Source organism: Lissotriton vulgaris, chromosome 5, assembly GCF_964263255.1.
Source record: "Lissotriton vulgaris chromosome 5, aLisVul1.2, whole genome shotgun sequence".
Lineage (NCBI taxonomy): Eukaryota > Metazoa > Chordata > Amphibia > Caudata > Salamandridae > Lissotriton > Lissotriton vulgaris.
The window spans coordinates 887,905,528-887,928,449 of NC_141693.1; the positions used below are offsets into that span (position 1 = coordinate 887,905,528).

The 22,922-nt window shown below is 42.5% G+C and overlaps 1 protein-coding gene across 7 annotated transcripts in view; it reads right to left on the bottom strand.

Annotated features, from left to right (window-relative positions):
* PLCE1 (phospholipase C epsilon 1) overlaps nt 1-22,922 on the bottom strand; it is a 1,649,974-nt gene that overhangs the window by 125,362 nt on the left and 1,501,690 nt on the right. For all 7 annotated transcript variants that reach the window (XM_086922473.1, XM_086922472.1, XM_086922474.1 and 4 more), the window contains 2 exons: nt 18,491-18,619; nt 2,788-2,997 (listed from right to left, as the gene is read on the bottom strand). In XM_086922473.1, the coding sequence (XP_086778599.1) occupies nt 2,788-2,997; nt 18,491-18,619 (339 nt within the window). The remainder of the gene's footprint in view (nt 1-2,787; nt 2,998-18,490; nt 18,620-22,922) is intronic.

Here is a 22,922-nt window from a genome sequence, read left to right on the forward strand (position 1 = left end):
CTGAACCTATCAGTGTAGGTTTAAACTGCAAATTCGACCTGTCAAAGTCTTGAGTGCTGGAAGTGCAACTCCTGTATGCCAGGAGGGAGCCGCGGAGAAAGATGGGGGGGGCCATTGACAGTGAGCTACTGGGTATTCGAAGCTGCTACTGTGCCATCGGAATTTATGTAGTACCCCAGGTCTGATCGGAGACCAGTAGTACTTACCGTGACAACAGAGGATTGCCTTGGAGGTCCAGACCCCGTGTTGGCCGCAACTAGACTATCAATCATCGCTGGCATCAGTCAAAATAGACTTGAATGCAGAACTTGTGAATGCTTCTGGGCCTTCTGTCTCGTCTCCAGCAGGAGCGGATAGGACTGCACCTCGAGTCGCAGGACCTTGAGGGGGAGGTGAAGGGGTAGGTAGAGAGGGAGGCTGTGGGGACCTGCTCTGAATGACGCACCGGACGTGCTGGGACACATTTGACTTTGAATAGCCACTGTGAGATCTCTAAGACTCGTATTCTCTAGTGGAGCCTAGCCTGTATATTGTCTGAAGTAAATGGGAATAACCTGGTCTGTAGCTAGAAGACTCCGATGCCCTCAGGGACCGCACTAGAATGCAGACTTTAAGAAGGGTATATTATTACTTAGTGTGTATCGTATTTCGCTTTGAGAGTGTGTATAAATACTACAATTTATAAAAAGTGAGTATTTGGCTGGACATTCAATTATTATGGTTGCAGAACCTCCACTGATTTGTGAGCTTGTGTTCGCCCTACACCTATCTACTCCCCAAGAAACCTTGGACTGCTCAACTTGCATTATCACTAAGACTTAAGTGCAGATGGGGTGCTAGGCCCAGTTACTCAGATCTCATAGTATGAGCACCGCGGTCATCAGGAGTAAAAGGCCTCAACCACTAAGTTGGGCCCAGTAGCTCCTGTTTGCCCCATGGACCTTTGAAAGGGGTTCTGACAATATTAATCAATATTAAAAAGTAATATTTAGAGTTGGCGATATGTGCGCTGGGGGAAGGTGGCCCCTTTCAGTGACCTCCAACAGGACTAGGAATTTAGTGTTGGGGAAACCTTTAGATACCTTCAAGTCCGCAATACACTACACATGGCGATACCCAGAAGTACTCATCTTCTGGCCTCCTCGCCCCTAGAAAATAGACTCCTTGACAACTACCTTCAGGAAAAGGCGATTTCTCTGACATACAGGAAAATATTAAACAACACACTGGACACAATGGGGAAAACATGTGCAAAATGGGTAGAGGATGTGGGACATACTAGCGACGAAGAATGACAGGAGGCATAGGCGTCCACCCGGGAGGTGCCGATTCGATCTTGATTTAAATGTATCCAACTTAAAATCCTGCATAGAGCATACTATGGAAGTTCAGCACTGGTTAAACTGGGTACCCTGAATTCCTCAGTGTGTCCTAGAGGGTATGGTCAGATAGGGACACACATAAATCAGTGGTGGAAATGCCCGATTCTCAAGACATATTGAGGGAAGCAGCACTGTTAGTAACTTGTGCTAAAAAAATTGAGGTCTTGCCCCGATGGAGCCTTCTTAACATATGGGACGCAACAGACCTATCGAGAGCTCAGAAAACGTGGGTCTCCCTCGGATGTATGGTAGGGAAGCGTAACAGAGCAAGAACTTAGAAAGGAGTTACCAGGCTCAAATTCAGGGATTGGGAAACAGATATGGATTGATGCATGCAGGCGGTAGGGGTGATATATGCCCACAAAAATGGTCCAGAATCTGTACAGCATGGAACAAATGTAGAGGGATGATATGCACACCATTTAATGACTCTACCGCACAGTAAAGAGAACACTTGGGAGATTACATTCCAAAATGTGGAGGAGTTAACAAGACACGATGTAAAGAAATAGTTCCTATGTAAGGTTATGGTTGATACTGTGCAAACGCACTGTGCTCGTTCGAAATCACTGATACTGCACTGTAATTTATTATTTTTTGTTTATTCAATAAAAAGATTTTCATAAAAAAAAAGTAATATTTAAAAGGAAGATTTTCCCCCTGTCAAAAGGGTTATTTTCTACACAGGTCAGGTTTAAACTGCATGAGTCAGGCTACAATTATAGGCCTGAAGCCATGTTTCCTTGTCACAATAGTGGGTGGCATAATAGGTGCTTAAGTTCACAGGTGACATTTAACTTTTAATGCCATTGATGTAGTTTCTGCAGCATATACTATAGCCTCATAGGAGAGGTAAATATGCCAATCAGGGATTTGTCTATTTCTACATGTTTTAGTGGCCAGAGAACATACACTCTGCACTGGACTGCAGTGCTCCAGTGATCAGAGTAACAACCAATAATACAATTGGGAAGAAAACAAGTAAAAACGGTGCATTTTCTCCTCACACTGCTTAGGATATCTTTAAAATGGTAAGCTTACCTAAAGATTTTATATAGTTGTAGAGAAAGCCTGTGTGTACATTATCACTCTGCTTCTTTCAATTAGCCATTTTAAATACCCTTAAGTCCCCCGAAATGTAATCCATCAGGCACTGCCCATGTGCAATCATGTCAATGAGCTAGAAGTTTATATATTCAAATCACGGTTTCAGAGGTATCCGAAGAAGTCTAAGGACTTCAGCAACATTAGCTTGAACAAGGCCAGCATGTTGGTTTACCAAGAACAGCAAGAGTTTTTTATCTATAATGCTGTATGTACTACTCACAGCCAACTCCACATGTACATTATTCAGTCATTACTTTAGTAGAGTTTTCAATTGTAAATCGTTAAACAACAAACTTACCTCTTCTCGCATTTTTAGCAGAATTCTCCCTAAGTATCCTTCTTCTGGGAACCAGCTGTTCAGAATTTGTAATATTTCTTCTTCTGGATTGATCACTCTCTGGAATGGTGGCTTCCTACATTCATTCTTGTCTTTAGATATGAAACATTTCTCTTCCATCAAATAATAATCTATGGAATTTGAGTCAACACTTCTGCAGGTAGCTAGAACCTTCGAGGCAAAGTAAAGGAAACGATATCACAGCATATTAAGTATTCCAGTTACAAACATGCAGGCCTGTGAAACTTCAAATTCATTCATTTAAAGATGACTACGAAGCAGGCACCTTTGTTGATGATTACTGGGCAAAATGTGGAGCAATTACATTATTACATAATAAAGGAAGTCACTTACCTTGAAGCACAAGCTTCTTACCTTCGGTAACAAACGTTGAGATGCATACTTTACATAAATGCATATTCATAATCTCTTGAACCTCATCTCTTGCATCTCCAACAGGAGCCAGACTGGATCCAGACAAGTTGAAACAGTTCTCCTGTGCCAGTATGAGGTGCTTGGCTTCATATTGACGCAAGGCGTCACCCCATATGTGGCATCACTGTAGCCGTAAATAGGCTACCCTGGCACCTTGACATCAGTTCCTTGTCAGTTTTATCCACATACTCAGAGGTGAAGAAAAGGCTAATAACATTGACAAAATGTTGTGCAGTGTACCAACATCTAAATTGGAGGCTTATTATTGTACCTAAGATCACTCCTCAGAATGGGGAGGTAGACAGAATGGAGACAAATCTGCACATACATAAAGTATCCACTAGAAAGACCTTAACCTTATGTAAGTAATTTGTTCTTTGGATGGATGTTTCTACCTGCAGATTCCTCACTTCTTCAAGCAATACGCAAGCAACAGCCCCTCAAGTGGTTGGTCTGAGGAGATCGTCACACCAGCACAGATTTGGCAAGCTCAACAGACTTCTGAGTCGAGAGAGTACTGTCTTGTGAAGGTGTAGAATGTAGTCCATGTAGCAGTACAACAAATGTCCCGCACAGGGATTCCATGGAAAAAGTAGGAGCAGCAGCTTTCACTCTGCTGGAATTGACCCAGTTACTTTCATGGGGGATGCTTCTTGGCAAGTGCATAACAGATCATATTAGGCAACCGCATCCTTCTTGGCACCAACATAACCAAAAAACTGCCGCTCATCTGCCCGAAATTTCCAGGCGCTATCCAAGTAAAAGCGGACAGCCTGCAGGGAGCCCAAATGGTAAAGCTCCTCTTCCTACTTGGTGGGATGTGGGTCTGGATAGAAGGAAGACATGGTGATTGATTGACACATGTGGAACAGAGTAATAACCCTTGTGAGGATCAAAGCCTTTACCCTGCAAATTAGCTAACCCCAAAAAATAAAAAAGACTGGGGAATGTACAAACAAAGCCTGGAACTTACTAACACATTGAGCTGAGGTGATAGGAATCAGAAACAGTGTCTTAATAGCTAAGAGTCACAACGGTGAGCCTTAAGGAGGTCAACGTCCTCTCCAATGCACCAAGACCAAACATGGGACTAAACGTTAATGACAGATTTTATTGAGGTGCGGTGTGTTGAAAGAATTACATCCACCACCTCTGCAAGTAAATCAAATAAACTCAGTCTGCCCCAGTCAATTTCCAAGTATGAAGGTGGAGGCCCTGGACATTGGCATGAAAGACTTGCCCCTTCAAATGTGAAAAAAGGCCTACTCTGAGTGGAAGTGCGAGAGGGGAATACAGAGACAAACCCAGCAGATCCGCTGAGAATCATCCTCTTCCGCCAGTCTAGCACAATCAGAATCATCTGGTGCAATTTCCTCAGCATCTCATGAAACTCCAGTAAATTGATAGGACACCACTGCTCCACTGGAGACTAGAGTCTCTGATCTTTAAATCCTCCAGATGTGAAACCCACCCTAGAGTGGAAGCATCCATCAAAAATGTAGAAACTGCTGGTCGAGAGCAGAAAAAACTAGTTACTTACCTGTACACTATGGTTCTCCAGTATTATCTTTCATAGATTCACATGCTTGTATCTTCCCCGTCGTAATGGTGGGAGTCTCAGGGTAACAGAATGACTATAGCAGTATCATAGATTAAAACACTTTCAAGATCCAGTATTTCTAGATGGATTTCTTCGGCTATCTCTCAGTGCCATGACGAAGCTGGTAATCCTCTCCAATCCAGAGTACATGCACATTCCACCAGAAAAGTGGCAACTTCTACGGCCCTATTTGCAGGAGTGTCACTGCCAGATATTTGCTGAGCAGCAACGTGGAAAAATATGCACACTTTTACTAGAAACTATTGTCTAGATACAGCATGCCGAAATGACGCAGCAGTGGGACAAGCAGTTCTTCGGCATCTATTTCATTGAGGTATTGGTCAAGATTATATATATATTTATATATATCTATATATATATATTTGTGTATATATTTGCTTTCTTTCAAGGTTATGCTCTTGTTTTATTGGTATTCTATTTGTTCAACAGACATGATTTGTGTAAAGTTTGAATACTATTCTAAGTTTCTGTTTATTTATATACAAGAAATAGGAGCAGAGCCCACAGTCTGTGAAGTTCTATCCTGAGCAACGCATCTTCTATAAGTACTGCTCACTATTCTGATACAAGCATGTGAATCTATTAAAGATTCAATACTGGAGAAAAACTTGTTAGTTACCTGTACACTATGGTTCTCCAGTATTATCTTTCATAGATTCACATGCGACCCTCCCACCTCCCCGTTACTCAGGTAGACCTCTTATCTCTAGATATATCCTTGGCTCTGACTCGGGGCTGGAAATCTGAGGTATGATGGCTCTGCTGGGAAGTGTGATGTCAGGGCTGGGAGCTGATTGGCTGAGTTTTGGTCAAAATAATGAGGAGGTTTGGCAACCAAATATTATGGTCCCCTATGGGACTTTCTATGCAGTGATTTACTCTATGATACTGCTATAGTCATTCTGTTACCGTGAGACTCCCACCATGACGACCGGGAAGATACAAGCATGTGAATCTATGAAAGATAATACTGGAGAACCATAGTGTACAGGTAAGTAACTAGTTTTTCTGCTCTCGACCAGCAGTGTCTACATTTTTGATGGATGCTTTCACTCAAGGGTGGGTTTCACATCTGAAGGATTTAAAGATCAGAGACTCTAGTCTCCTGTGGAGCAGTGGTGTCCTATTAATTTACTGGAGTTTCATGAGATTCTGAGAAAATTGCACCAGATGATTCTGATTGTGCTAGACTGGCGGAAGAGGATGATACTCAGCGGATCTGCTGGGTTTGTCTCTGTATTCCCCTCTCGCACTTCCACTCAGAGTAGGCCTTTTCTCACATTCGAAGGGGCAAGTCTTTCATCCCAATGTCCAAAGCCTTCATCTTCATACTTCACACTGATCATCACTGAAGATTGTTTGCAGCCTCCAGGGAAATATGGGGGCTGCCCTACAAGCCACCCCAATGCTGAACACAGTAGGAATGGAGGCACCACTGGAGTGCACATGTGCATGATCAACCAGATGCAGAAAGTTAAGAGTCCTAACAGGTGAAGGATTGTCAAGGGAGGGTGAAAAGCTCCACTTGAAATAGCAGGATAATATCCTGAATCCACTGAGGATGTGGGAAGGCATTGAGAGACATCATCTCTGACACCGCCTGAATGAAAAGGAGGCCTTATGACACCTCTAGGTGAGATTTGGACAGGTTGATAGAAAACCTAAAGTTATACAGAAGAGCAACCTTGACACCAGCTGTGGCAATTCCACCTTCAGCTGCCAATTGTGAAGGTATGGGAATGAATATAACTGCATCCTGTGAAGATGCAACCACTGCAATACCATTAGTAAAGACACAAAACGCCGGTTTCAGCCAAATGAAGGATCAAAAACAGCTAGTTAATTCAGGTACCTCTTGTGAGGCTCCAGGATTGGTATGTGAAAATATTCATACTGCAGGTCAAGGGACACCATTCAGTCTACCCCTATGAGCCAAAAGAAACTGAGCAATAGAGAGTATCTTGAATTTTTCCTAGCTAAAAAAACTCAGAGATTGAGGACTTCCTCAGCACAAGAAAATAGTGGGAATTACAACCCTTCCCAGACTCTCGCTCTGGAACCAGATTGACCACTGCTTTGCTCAGTAGGGCCAAGGTTTTCGGTTGGAGGATGCAAGCAGCTCACCTGAAGGAACAGAGAGCATAGGAGGAATCGGTGGGAGGTAACTCTTGTAGAGGGAGGGTATATCCATTCTCAATGCTTTGGAGGATGAACCAGTCCATGGTGATAGACTGCCATGCTCCCAGATGAAATGAGGCTCTCTCTCACATAGGCCACATGTGCTCCCTCGCGAGAAAGCTAACGTGGGTTTTGCGGGCAAAGAGGAGGAAGATAAAAGCTGTTGGGTGGCCATGTCAACCTCTAGATCCAACATGCCCTCTCTAGTACTACCAAAAAATGCTTTGGCTGATGGAATAGTCGTGAAACTTAAGGTACTGCCAGTGTAAATGGTGCGTAAGTGAGACCAATCTCAGGGAACAAGACTTAGCCTGACCCTGCCGAAAACACTCCAGGGTTAAGTGAGATTTCTCGCCATATAAATAGGAGTCCTTAAAGGAATGTCTATTAAACATCTTCAAAAAAGCCTACAGAATGAAGCCACGACGGTGGACGGCAACCAATGAGCTCATCAGCCAGGATTCCTTCACCTCACTCTGCTCAACTCAAACAACTACAGTAAAATGGTTCTGAATATGGTCCGGAAGATCGTGCTTGACCATCTGCACCATCTCCTAATGCGCATGAAAATACCCTGCCAAAAACAGATCACATCGTGCGATCAGAGGGCAAGATTCTCAAAGAAGAAAAACATATCCCCCAATGACTCCATCTGCTTTGACTCACGGGCAGCAGGAGTGGTGGGGAAGGTGCCAGAATACCGCTTGGAGCAGGATAAAGCCTACACTACAAGACTTTAAGTGGAGAGGTGAGCAGACAGAAATTAGAGAACTAACGGCAGTGGATGATGGCAACAGGCAACCTGACAGTTCATCGCAGTGGCATAGAATGGTCTGTTCCATGCAACAAGCTTAGGCTCCATCAGTCACTTCCTAAACTATGATAATGGCCCAGAAGCTGAGGAGGCTGGCTAGAAAATCTCCATAAAGAGATTAGACTCTTTTTCCACTGGAAGAGTCAACTCAAGAAATCCTGCTGTCTTCTTTAGGGCCGTTGATAAAGAGCCCATCTACTTCAAGTGAGGTCCAGAAAAGCAAATCAAGTAAAATTTGGTGCGGTATCAAGCCCACAAGCATTTTGAAGGGCTAAATACTCCACAGCTGTTGTACCATTAGGATCAACCAAATATCCCACCTCACTACTGTCATCGTCATCATGACCATTGATATCTGCCCTTTGTATATGGTCTTAGCAAAAAATGTCATTAAGCCGGATGAAATACTCAACTCTAGGCAAAGGCATGTACCAACGCCCCTCAATGCACCTTGATTCCCCCACAAGTCTCTGGACCTACCTCACAGAGCACCAGGGTGAACTGGATCACGGCGGAATAAGACTAGCAAGGCTGCGTAAAAGCCACAACCTGTGCTAGGTGCTGGGAACTCCAGGAATGCAACTGGTGATACAAGGTCTTAGGCTGGAGCTAGGGCAGAGGCAGAAGCTGCACTAGAGTGCTATCCACTCACTATGGTTTTGACGATGACACCAGCGCTGGAATCGAGGAGCGATTGATCTGGAGCATACCGCTATACTGGAAATGATGCCTGGATGCTGTGGAATCCCTTTCATTTTGCTTTCTGGACTTCGTTTTTGCACAGCGTCCTGAAGACACCTAATTCCACAACTTGCTGGTCAAAGGCAAGGATCTAGATAAAGACCTGGAGTGGCATCAGTACTTACCCCAGTGGCCGTCGCATATCTGCATCATGACGAGTGTTGCCTAATGCTCCTTAATGGAACTGAAGTGCATGAGCCACACTGATAACATGACTGAGTCGTGCTTAGGCCCCAAGTAGACCTTGTGGGGTCTGAAATAGACCACTGTCAGTGGCAGGAGAGACAGGGTTTGAAACGTGACTTTGGGAGGGGACATCCTTGTACACTGTAAAAAAGGTACATACGGCATGCTGAGAGAACTGTATAGGCGCTGATCTCACCTTGATAAATGTTTGACTACAGGGAGCCGCTCTCACTCCCACACCTTTTTAAGCAACTACTACAGTGAAACTCTGTATTTCCACAGTGTGTTTTGAAGCCCCCAGACCAGATTAGGTCAAATCTCAAACTACCTACAAAGGAAAGTAGGATAGTAGGGGAATCAAAGGGATCTTAGGTTCTGATGAAAGCAGTAAAGTCCCTTTTAGGGCTGAAACATGTTGACAGACATGCAGATAGGAGGGGTGGGGGATAATAACTCTCTCTGACATGACCATCCTATATCCATTTTCAATCCTGACCAGGAAGTCCAGGAATAAAATTAACCCGGGTATTCCTGAGCCAGTTTAAACTCTTATTTATGCACCATTCTTCTTTTTTGACCCCTCAAAATTTGTGTTTGTATTGTCTTCCCTTTTGTTTTGCTCCACACCAGGCGCTGGTCTGCGCAGGGGTGTTGATAGCAAAGCCAAATGATGAAGCATGCCACAATTTGTGGGTGAGACCAGTTTTCAAAAAATGAAGCACATGACGCATACTACATTAATTATCTGTTCCTTTGTACTCCTACTCCTCTTTTGTGTGCATGGATATTTGTTGGGGAGGTTGATGTAGGATTTTTACCTCTTCTCTCATAATTGTGTGTGATTACGGGGCTGAAATAGAAAGCTGTCTGTGGAAGGAGAGCCAGAGTTTGAAACTTGACTTTTGAAAGAGACATCCTTGTACACTGTACAAAGGTAGAATATTAGTGAAAAATGTTTCAAGGGCAGCTAATTCAGATCTGAATTGAAGAGTTCTCGAAAAAAGGAACTGACATCAGGATTCCATTTGCATGGCTCAGATGTCATGTCTGGGGTGAAATCCGGAATGAGGAGAGCCATTCCATTTTTTCTGGATCCAGTCTGGTACTTTGAGGAAATTCAGGAAGCAAGGAGTGAGGAATCTAGCAGAAGAAACAAGATGTATCCCGAAAAACTAAGTCACATTGCAGATTTTTAATTCTTTGAAAATTTACCCTGCACCAATCAGAGGACCTTTCACAGTTGGTAATGACTGGGTTCTAGTTAGATCTATTTGGTCCTGCCCCTGTGTAATTTGTTTAATCGACAGTATGGTCAGCATCAGATAAAGGCCATTGTTGTATACTGTACAGTCTGACTCTGGTCTGTGGCTTTCCAAGCCGAGACATTATGCATTATATATTACACCTAACAGCAACACATAAAATGTTTTGGAAGTTAAAGATGTTCAGAGGCTGCTGGCCCCAAAGCAGAACAATAAAGCTACTTTGGGTGTTCAGCAGTAGAATATGTGGGAAAGCAGGAAGACTGTGTAGATGTTCTCAGAAGAGATTAATAACCAATAGTCCAGATGTGACTGGAATGACTAATATTAGAAAGTCTGGTTTGCAATCTTGTTTAGGAGGGGTGGTAAAGTGAGATGCATTGCCAGAGAGAGGGGGATTAGGACAGCTATTTAAGGGCTTGAGCAGATAATTCTTGGAAACTCCGCTTGGCAATGCATGAATTTATGTAGTTGTGTGGGATTGAAGTGCAATAGTGGATGTACTTAAGCAGAAGTCAGATATTCAGTACTAAATAGAAGTTAAACAAAGTATTGAGATGCAACTGAATAAGTAAACAAGATTAATGTAATGATTCAGAATTGAGATCTATGCGACACATGCTACAGAGTACTAAGAAAACTAGGGAAACAATCTGTTGTTAGTGGATAATTTTAAAGGAAACAACTGTGAATCAAGTATGTGATGGTAACAACCATTTGATCTGTTGCTTTTCCATTAAAAACAAATATTTGTAAAAGGAAAGAGATGTCATAAAAATACAGAGATAAGCAGATTGTGGTTCAGTAGCTAAATAAATGTAGGACACAACATGCAACTTTCTCTTCAGAGAAAACTCTAAAGTGTAAACCTGCTGCAAGAACAAGGTGAAGTGCAATAACATTACAATCTAATATATAATTCTAAGCTTTGCTGCCTAAAACAGAATTTATGTTTAAATTGATTTCTTAGCATGTGAACTACCCCTCTGTTGAGGTCCGGATGAAAAGAAACATGCGAGGCAGGAATAACATACTTTTAGTCCTTCAGTAATGAAATCTTGAGATATACTACAACATACACACAATGATATGTGTAAACACAAAGGATGGAAAGCATGAAGGTAATACAGCCACAGTACATGCCAGGTCACTCATTAAAAAAAACAGCACATATGATCAGCACAGCCAAATGTACAACACAAATGAGACTACGCCTATATAATAAACACATAGGAGTGTGAACTGAACATTACACATGCCCAATCTACAGTGGCGGAGCATCAAGCTGGTAGGTAATATCATGTCCATCCACATTGGCAACATGAAGCTGTACAATTTTTATTATGTTTATGTCAGTTTACAAACAAGTAATGGATGCTCCTCAATTTCATTATGTCTAACCCCAAACCTTTTGTCTCCTTCAGCCCTTCACTCACCGTGTAACAAAGTATAGGAAAAGCACTTAACATCCTGACAATGTAACCTTTCTCTAAAAGGCGGATCTCAAACAGCTGCCGAGACTCCAAACTCCAGCCAAGCCAGTCTCCACCCCACATTCATGAACTCTCTGATGCTGAATCTCCCACTCATTCGGATGTGGAGGACCAACCTGGCCCTTCTGGACAGCCTGGGCCGACACAACCAGTGAGTCTCACTGGCCCCACCATCACAACTCCCACCATAGCAGCTACAACAAAGCAGAGCACTGCCCCAACAACCTGTGGACCTAAATTGAACACCACCATCCCCTGCACCACAGTACCCGTTCCGGAGGTGAGCAACAACAGCGCACTAACTGAGGATGTAGGGGACAGTGGGGGGTGCAGGCACAGCCAAGGGAACAGGTCCGAGGACGGGGGGCAGGGCTGCTGGGAGGGCCACTGGGAGCCAGCAATGTGAGACCACTGGAAAAAATAGAAAAGGTAACTTAAAATTCTTCCCTGATCAAAATTCTGAACAAAACAAAATGATAGAGAAGGGATTTGTTGCTATCATTAAAGTAGCAGAATGTGATCTACCTTCCTTCTAGAGCCCACTGGAAATGGAGAGGTGAGCTTGCACTGTTAATTTGATGCCTTCACAGAGATATGAATCCTAAAATCACAACTACTCAAAAGTCAAAGGTACAAGCTGAGGATGCCGTTCAGGATTGCTGCAGCACATTATTCCTTGCATTCCATGCGCAAGTACAGAATCTGACTAGCACATTCCTGACCGTGTAGGTCACTGAGCATCAATTACACCAATGGAACCAGCAGATCTGAGGCAAAGTTGTACTTAATGTCGAGATACTAACCAAAAACAGGGCAAACTGTATTTACCTCCAAATTCCACACATACAAATGATGACATTAACTGTGATGTGATAGAGGGAGCTTGGAAAATGGAAAGGTGTTCAAAGACACGGCTCATATCCTACCAGAAGGAACGCTCATATCGGGACCTACATTTAGCTTTGCCAAAATAGTGTGGGATGCCCTCAACCTATCCTCCAGGTCAGCATACAGGCATATAGACTTGTAAACCCCAGGGTTTTATCATATACCTACATAGTATGTGTAGTGAAATAATACCCAAATCACAATTGTATTGGCAAAGGTGACCATAAAGAAGGTTTACTGAATGAAGAAATTAGGCTTTATATTATATTTTCTTCATTGCCCAGCCCTAATTGCTAATATCTAGTAATCTCCCATTTACATATGTGGGGCACATGAGCTGCATATCTGAAACCGTCTGAAAGCACAGTTCACAAATTGTACCGGGCTATGTCTAGGGAATCGAAACTCAATTCTTCTGGAGGCTACTTCTTGGCCAATGCATAGCAAATCTTAATGCAGAGGACCAGCCACATTGACAAAGTTCTTTTCTCCACTTCCTCACTTTTATTGCCCCTGAGTACCCCACAAAAAGCAGCTCGTTCACCCGATGATCTCGGGTGCTATAGATATAAAAGCTCAAGACTTTCTTAGGATCCAGTTGATAGACTCTTTCCTCCTCTTTTGAGGGGTGAGGCGGCAAAAAGATTGTTGAGAGAGTGATAGATTGCCAAATATGAAAAGAGTCAAAACCTTTGGCAAAAAAGGATACTCTGGCATTGGTTCTCAACACCTCTTTATGTGGGTAAAAAGAGGTATAAGGTGGCTGCACCGAAAGCTTGAAGGTCACTCATGCAATGAGCAGAAGTTAAAATGACCAGAAATACAGTCTTCAGAGTCTGGATATAGTTGACAGCTGTGCATTGGTTATAAGAGAGTGCACGTGAGCAAAGTGAGGAAGAAATTCCTGTGAGAAATAAAGGTGATAGAGTCTCTTTCGAGGAGTCAGACATGGGAAAAAACCATTGTCAGAATGATCAAGGAGTCAACATGGAATGGAGTGACCATCTTTGGTTGGAGGAAAGCCTAGGTGCTGTGCACCAATCGATCCTAAAGAATGTTACTTGCCTTCGATAATGCTATATCTTGTAGAGACAGGATCTAATCGCAGATTCTTTGAATTATCCCTAGGCACCAGACTGGATACTGAAAATTGTACACAGTAGTAGCTCTGCGTGTCGGTAAGGGGCGCTGAGCGACTCCGTAACTACGCGGTCTGTAGGAAGTGACATCAACAGAGTCCATATAAGCCCTCCCCCGACGCGTTAACGTTGGTTTCTTCCGTGAGCCCTTTCCGCGCTAAAATGCGGAGCCACCTATAGAAACAACTAGGAAACAGTGCGCCCAAAAATAATCTTTTTGTAAAATTTCTGTTTCACTTTTTATTTTACTGAAAGGAAAGGACAAATCAGTTTGCAGTGTGGGGAGAAGGGCGGGTCGGTAAGGATTCTGCAGCTAGATCCTGTCTCTACCAGATAAAGCATTACTGAAGGAGAGAAGGAGAAAGAGAGAAGGAGAGCCGAGAAGGAGCGAGAGAGAGAAGGAGAGAGACAGAGAGAGAGGAGAGCGTGAGAGAGAGAGAGAGAGAGTGAGAGAGAAAGAGCGCAAGAGACACCTGCTGCCTGATAGGTAGGGGAAGGAAGAAGACGCCCACTGAAAATAGTGCCGATAACCTGTGTGGAACTGAAATCTGCCACGGAGGGAAAAACATGGGAAGACACCAATGGTAGAAGAATAAAGATGGTTGAGAAAAAACACTTCACATAATCAGAATACTACAGAGTACCCCCAAATGGAACCGGACCATTAGTGAATGGGGAAGGCAAAGGACAATAGCGAATACCACTGAGCTAAAACGGTTTGCCATAAAAGCAAGCGTCGTAGAGAGAATCAACCCTAGCTGTAAGAAACCATGGCAAACAATAACAAGGATGGCCAGAGACCATCCATGGTCATAGAAAACACTTCGAAAAGAAAGCAGGCCTTCTCAGACTATGCAACGTTGGACCCATAGAGGAGGAAGGGTTAGCAACTGCAAAGCAACAAACAAGTGAAGGCTCCACAGGACACAAGGAAAATGGAAGCAAACACGCATTCCCTCCTAGAAGGGCAGCATAACATGAGCACCTACCCAAGAAGGGTACATACAAATGTTCAAAACAGTGGACATTGACCGAGATGTGGCAGCGGCGGGCTCGCAAGCCACATGGTACCGTATAAAGGAATATAGGGAGTAGAAGATATCACACATCCCAGAAAAAATGAAAGCAAAGGGATGAATGGTGATATTCAGGCGTCTGAGAGATGACTGAAAGAGTCATCAGCAGGCGAAAAACAACCCCTCTCGTACAGAGAAACAAAGACTACTACCAGGGACTACAAAAAGAGCAAGGTGAACAAAGGCCAACACAGGGTAGGCCTATTCAGATAGCCAGTCTCCATATTAAAAGAAAGAATAGCAGAGGAAAATGGGATCTGGCTGAAGCCAGGGAAAAAGACAGGGTAATGGGTGTGGGAAGAACAACACCACAAACAGAGGTCCACAACCAAACGATCAGTATAAGAACTGAAATAACGGATGGAATGGCAGTGCATACATCTTAACAAGCATTCAGGATACATAGACAATGTGTTGATAGGAGACAGAACCCATAAAATGTCTGGAAGATATAAGTGAAACACAGCAAGAAACCCATAGCATACCATGACTATGGAAGACAAAGAACCCTACCTCTGCCAGAGTAAGAGAAGGAAGAGAAACAATAGAAAATGTCAAACGCAAAAATAAATCCCCAGTTGCCACAGGACAACCTGTGTCCAGTCAACAAATCCTGTGACACCCAGAGTGAGGAGCCAGGCACGCCTGCGGAGAGCTACCAAAAGAGCCATAGCTCGCCCAACAGAATCTGTGGTATCCATGCCACAGCGAATCAGCAATTTAGCTACCGGACGGCCATCCAGGAGCAGATGAGTAAGAGTGTCCTGCGAGTCATCATGGACGGAGGGAGAAGGCACGAGACTGAATCCCACATGTGAGAAAAACAGACCAGAACACAAGCTGAAATAAGGGACCTCAAAGCGGTACAGGTGGCTGAAAATACATATCGACCAAGTGCATCTAGACTTTTAGACTCTCTGTCTGGAGGGACCCCTGGCAGGGCACCAATGTCAGGGAGGCTGTAGCAGCCTGAACCACACAACTGCGCGGAGTAGGCTGCCAGAAGAGGCAGACCGGGTCTCCAGGGGCAGGACATGCCTATGAGCTACAGACATTCAGGGGGTAGTGCTGGGAACATGCACATAATGTGCTGCTGGGAAGGATAGGTGTGGTGCACATAGTTGAATTGTGTGAAGTGGAACCGAGGGTTACAAGATATCCCTTTCACCAACTGAAGAGCCTGGGCCAAAGCCATGCCTGACAGAGGCGGCTGCTGAGATGATATCAAGAAGGTAAATCCAAACAAATGAAGCAGAAAAATGTACTAGTACTTTTTCTCTGTTTCATGGGTTTCTGCTTTGCAATTTCTAGAGACAGAGTGAGCATTTAGAACCTGTCCTTCCTCAGAAAGGCAATCAGAGGGCAGAGGCCACAGTAAGCCTGTATAATAGCCAATATGAACAATCTGTAAGACTCACCCTGTCCAATGTGATTGATCTCCAGCCAAGGAGAAAATGCGGCGCTCTGCCTCCAGCCAGCTGCACCACAGGAGAAAGAATTAGGGGACTGTTGTCCAAACTGGACTGTACGGTTTCTTCTGGTGTCACATCTGAGGCTTTAAAAGGACTTAGCTGGTTGCTGTGGTACAGATTAGAAGGGCTGGCATTGCCCATAAGACAGCTCTTTGGAATAGCATCTGACCTTTCAGTACTGCTGTGAAAAATGCCTAGCTGGCACTAACAGTTCCATAAGATCATGCTTTTGTGTGATTATCTTTGAATCTCTCAAGCACTGAATCAGGGTTTTCGCCAAAAGGCCTAGAGCCATCAAAAGGCATTCCCATAAAGTACGCTTGAACTTATCCAGAGAACTGGGTTGATGTCTTCCAGGTGTGCTTCTGAGCATGACACTGGAGCCTATAGTTCTGCCAGTGCAGTCTGCAGTGTTCAGGCCAGCTTGGACCAATTACTTCGCTCTTTCTTGACTATCCTGTATATTCTGAACTGGTGAAATCCTGAGGTCCTCCAGGGTGACCGGCAAGATGCTGATGGCCATGTCTCATAGTGCATGGGTGTACCTCCCCAGAAGGCAAACTGTGTTAATATATCTAAGTGGTAGCCTGCCCGAAGAAAACATTCTATTTCAGAGTGTTGTTCAGAAAGGGATTTAGAATAACCTTATTTGTTGCACAACAGGATCTCCGGTGTAGGGTGCTTAGTTAGAAAGTCTGAGTGACAAGGGGCTGGTCTATGTCCAGGTCACTGGTGTTTTGCAAGTCTTCTTACACTGAATTGGTAGTATAATGGGGAAGGCACCTGTTAGCTTCCTCGTCAACTGGGTCTGAATTAGAAGCAGAAATAGTCTGAATCTTCTTCTTGTCCTAGTGACACAACAGAGGTAGTGGACTGGAATCTGGCTTTAAAACCACTGGCGACACATTTGCAAGTTCATAGCACAATATAGGCCTGATTGGGCTGATATTAACTATTAAAAAAAACTATAATATACAGAGCTATAGCATGGAACATCCTTGTAATTTATCTACAGATGGTCAACAAAGCTGATTAGTCAATTTCACAAAATATTGCACAAAATCAACCTCTGAATGATGTTGCAGATGTTTTTTATGTGAGGTTGAGTGATAGGTAGACCTTGATTGTGCTTTAAAACATTTGCTTCCTTCTTATTTTGGATTCCATTGCAGATTTATCTCTTCTATGGCCACGTTATTCTCCTCTATCTTATCTACTATGGTTTTAAAGGCCCCTTAGGCAAAACACATCACTGTGTGCCCAGAAGAAGGTGGGTGGTCTTTCGATCACCGACACCAAAACGTGCATCGGCACCGGTGCTATAGTTATTAGCACCAGCATTTGAACTATTGGAACATCGTTCAGAGGTTATATGACGTATAAGGTGTATATTATAGATGTTTAGGACACATTCAAAATTAATTGTATAGAGTATGATTGATTTTGTGCAATATTTTGTAAACTAGATTCACCAATAAGCATTATTGACCACCTGTAGATAAATTACAAGGATGTTCCATGCTACAGCTCGGTACATTATAGTTTTTTTTATAGTATGTATGATTGACTGTTAGGTTGTGGTATGGATGGTGTGTGAGATATGCAAGTGTTCATGAATGTTTATTTTGAAGGGTGGAGGTGGAAAACTGCTTGAAAATTGCGCGAATATAAGACATGCTTCGAATATGTTTATTTAGAACTCGTATGGTATATATGTTCTAAAAAGAAAAACACAGAGAGAGAAAAAAAAGATATTTAAAAGAAAAAGAAAACATACATGAGAAATTTATTTGGTATATTTTCTGTGGCCTGTATACACTGCGGACTCTACTTACAGAACGTTATCTGGAGGTGGGTTCTCCTTTTAGAATGTGTTGATTTATTTCCCTATCCCGCTCCAATATAATTTCTTTCTGGGGAACCCCTTGATTCTTAAATTTGGGCATCATTCCCTTGCACACAAAAAAGTTTGAGGATTCATGGGAATAATGAGGAAATTTGGACCCAAACTCAGGACTCACGAAGGGTGCGGGAGGGAAAGGAACTATGTCATCAACGAGCAGGGGTGGTGCTTTTTTGCAACTGCACTGCACTATGTCACCTATGGGTCGTTACGGAGTCACTGCAAAGCCACATGGTGCCACCTACTGGCATGTGGGATCACTGCTGAAGAAGTATCCATCCAAATCATGCAATAAATATCTTTGTATGCAATACACTTATCAAATTGCTGCCAATTAAGCTCTGATTTATGTGCTGTATGACAATGCCTTCAGACCATAAATAACACAGAGGAAAAAATCATCAATAAATTTACAAATCAGTTATTCTAGTTGCTGAGGAAAAATGTTGGACTTACTTGATGAAGAAGCTCCTTTGCTGTGGTTTCCCCACTTACAACGAAAACTCTAAAAGGTTCAGGTCCTGGAAGCCCATGCACAGTCGCCTTGAACTGAGTCAAGTCTTTCTTTTCCTCAGTGCTGAATAACTGTTCCACATAAAAACAACATTTTAAGTGAGATATTGTTATGTACCATTTCCATACATAAGCAATTCTTCCTTTGTTTCGCTGGTACTCTCCTTATTATTTCACACTCTCTCAACTATCCATTCAAATGATAAATGCAAATACCCTCGTAAGTGGGGGCCAAGAAAAAAAGGGGTCCCAAAACGCGTTTTCCCTATGTTATGTCTATAGGGGTTTTTCATTTTCTGAACACGACTACAGCCCAAACCGCTAAGCAGATTTACACCAAATTAGGCAGAAAGCTAGATGCGAGGCCATAAAGCGTGCTTTTTGTGATTTGGTGTAAATCCGTTCAGTAGTTTTAGAGATATTCAAGTGTTAAAAAAAACAGATATCTGGTAGGCCAAAATCCTACTGAAATGCAACTGAAACTTGATTGGCTACCAAAACTTCAACCAGGAAGTGTTGACAGCCATCTTGGGACTCGGAAAACTCCGACAATACCTTTCCTTTGCTTGTATTTTCAGACATATATGACAGAGAATTTATATCTGTAATTATGTTATTATTTGTCATTTAATGCATTTGGCAGGAAACTGTCTGGATAGTTGTTTATCAATTTATTAATGTATATACATATATATATATATATATATATATATATATGGAAAACCTCCGTTCTCCCGCCACAATCTCCTCTGCCCTGATTGCGCTGGATACAGACACGGACCACACTCAGGATGCTGGTTAGTTGTGTTTATTCAGCTGCCGCCATAACGTTTCGGCTGAAAAGCCTTGATCACATGACAGCGTAACCTTGTTTTTTCGACATATTTAAAGTGCACAGTGCTCATTGGTGATTGGTTCTTTTCAAACCTTACATACATTGGGTAAAAACTGATGATGGACTTACACATTGCATTGTATCAATATATACATACATATTTACAATGATTTTCATCGTTAGTTTCAATACACTTTTTTACAATAATGGGATAAATCCCTAAGTGTTTTTGCACAATATCGGGTTAAATCCCTGTGTATGTACAAATCAATATTTAAACAGTTTTCTAACTTTTTTTCACATTTTCACAATTGCATTGTATCTTTATATGCACTTTTTTACAATGAATTTCATCGCTATTTCCCTAGGGTTTGTGTATATATAAAAAAAGGAGACTGTATATGTGGGTTTTTTACATTTTTGCTTTGTTGCCATATTTGATACAGTTCTGGGCTAAATCCCAATATACCTTACAGAATACTTGTCATTTTTTACCTTTTGTGTATTGTATGTGTTTTAACCCGTGTCCCATAAAAAGTGCTCCTGTGCAAAACCATATATAAAAAACTATTCAAACCAGGGCTATACCTTGTGCTTTTTGACAATTACTTTACACGGTATTAGTTGTTTAAACACCCGTGTTTTGTTTCTATATTCTGCTTCACACGACAGGTATTTTTTGATTATTCTTTTTGTCATTATTGTTCCCAGTTACATGACTCTTCATATCCATTTCATTTACCACAGGTTGTTATCTGTAACATTCTCTATCCTCGAAAATGGTCCTCCAACTTCAAACTCCTTTTACACATTATTTGATTTTCATGATAACTCTGATAGTTGCCCAACCAACTTTATAAAATTCATTATTTACATCTTAAGTTTAAATCATCTATATACACTGCATTTCATTACAAATATATATAACACGGTTTTCAAAAAATATATATATATAAAACCTCTATGTTTTCCAATTCATATATATACACACATCCTATTTACATATTCATTATATTGACTCTATTTTGTTTCTCTCTTTTGGGCATTTCTATCCTTAGTTATCCTTAGTCGTGCAAACATGTATACAGATCTTCTGTCAGGTTCAAACCTACCGGCTGTTTACTGTTAAACTTGAGTATATAGTTGGTTTCCATTTTACGCAGTTTGTTTTCCCTATTGCCTCCCCTCCTACTCATACTCACTGCATCCACCACCCAGTATTGTAAGTCCTTATTATTGCTCTGGTGATGACTTTTGAAATGCCTTGCCACGGGATAGGTGTTATCCTGCGTGGTTATTGCCCTTAGATGCTGCAATATTCTTTTGTGCACGGGAAGTTTTGTACTTCCCACATATTGCCGTTTGCAGGGACATTCAAGGACATACACGGCAAAATCCGTTTTACAAGTCAAGACTTTGGTGATACGGTGCTCTTGATCACTGAATCCATCTTTATACACTTTTTTATTCACACCATGAACACATGCTTTACAGGTTTTACACCTGAAAAAGCCTTGATTGTTCTGGTACCAAGAGCTACTGTCAATAATTTCTGGGCAGGTTACCACTAGTCTTTGTCTCATATTGGGGGCTTTACTGAAGGTTAAGGAGGCTTTTTTAGGGAGATCTTGCCCTATTAGGGGGTCACTGCTGACAATCGGCCAGTTTTTGTTGATAATTTTACGTACTGCCTGATGTTGATTACAATACCCCACTATTATGCGGAAGGGTTCCGGCTGCTTGTTATGGTCAGGGTTAGATACAGGTTTATCATTTGATTCCTCAGCCGAGGTCTCTCTGATACCTAATAAATCATTACGGTCTTTGGCCATAGATTTTGTAATAGCCTGTTTAATGATCCCTTTACTGTAGCCTCGCTCCATGAACCGCTCGGCACATTCATTTTGTGCTTTTTGCAGCTCACTGGGTTCACTACACAACCTGCGTATCCTCAGCATCTCACCATACGGAATACTCCGTATAAGATGAGCTGGGTATATATATATATATGCACACTACTGTCCTTCATCACAATCCCTCCGATGCACTTACCACCTCACTTTTCTGTGCACATTTTTGCTTGAAAAATACACACTTATGAATTCTATTCTACTGTATATAAACTGATTAACTTCAATGTTGTGATGAAATAAAATCACACTCATGTGGTTGTTATTTTGTATAGTGGTGCTACGCTCGACCTAAAAAATAAATGTTAACTATGCAGCACTGACGTACTCATTCCTTTTGAAATATTTTGAAACATTTTGACACATATGTTATTCTGATGCGGTAGCAGATGCAGTAGTCCTGAAGAAAGCCGGGCACCATTGCCATTGCGGCTGAAACATTTCGACTTTACCTATTGCTAGGAGATAGTACATTTGTTCCATACTATCAGGTTGTTTTTATTCATGACATTCGGACGATCTTCAATAAACATATTTTTCGTCCTTAAAGTCATTTTTATTTTCACATTCACAATAGCACTGCACACCATCAGCACTCGCATACTTTGATAAGCATTCTGGCTGAGTTAATCTGGAGTAAGAGGTCAAGTATCCAATATTGTTAGCCTGCGGGTAACATTGGCTGCATAGACTCTTCTCTGTTGTTTTCCAGATGACGAGGCTCCGCCAAAAGGGTGGGCTGATGGAATTCACACTTATGCCGACTGCTGGGAAAGTGATCTGAGTCTGGTGGGCTTTCTTTCTGAGCACCAAGAAGGTTGTCTTGTCTGATTTAATAGACTGACTTTCTCCCTTATGTTGTACAACTATGCAGCAGTGCCACTCTTTACTGTCTTAAACCCCTTTGCTGCGGTGCGAATTCCGCCGCGGTGCGCTTCGGTGCTCATGACGACAACCAAACCGTCAAGAGTTGCGGGCAGCGTGTGCTTATGACGGGGTGGTGCTGTCATGACTCCACCCGCTCATTAATTCGCCCACACAGGCGGGGAATTAGTGCCGCGTGGGCGGAGCGGCAGAGGCATAACGGCACAACGCCGTCATGAGCACACGGCTACCGTGACTCATGATGGCATGGTGCCGTCATGAGCACGCAAGGGGTTAATGTAAGTTCAAAGAGAGTTGTTATAGTTCTTTTACAGTCCCACCATTTCAGAACTGAAACAGACGAAGTCATGTTGGTTGCTTATTCATGGTATGCAACTAACACCCATTGAAAAAGCCAATAGTATTGGCTTGTTGTAAGTGTAATGTTACTTGCTGCATTATATATCTGGAAGTAATGACAGAAGTAGCAAAATACCAGTGGGAGGAACATTAGCTAAGCATAGATTTTCAGCGAAGGTGCTTCTAAGCCACTCCCTTAATTACACAGGCCACGCCCCTCTCAGTGACTCCATCGTTTATTCCACTCAAAGCCGTGGAGCAGGGATCACAGGTCTTCTGGAGCAGATGTGCTACTGCCAATGACGCAGTAAGAAGGGCCTTCCCAGTCTCCTCTGGAGAGTCTAGGTGTAAGAAGGAGTCTGCAAGCAGCACTGAGGTTCATTCAGACAAAGGCTGGGGTGTGGGG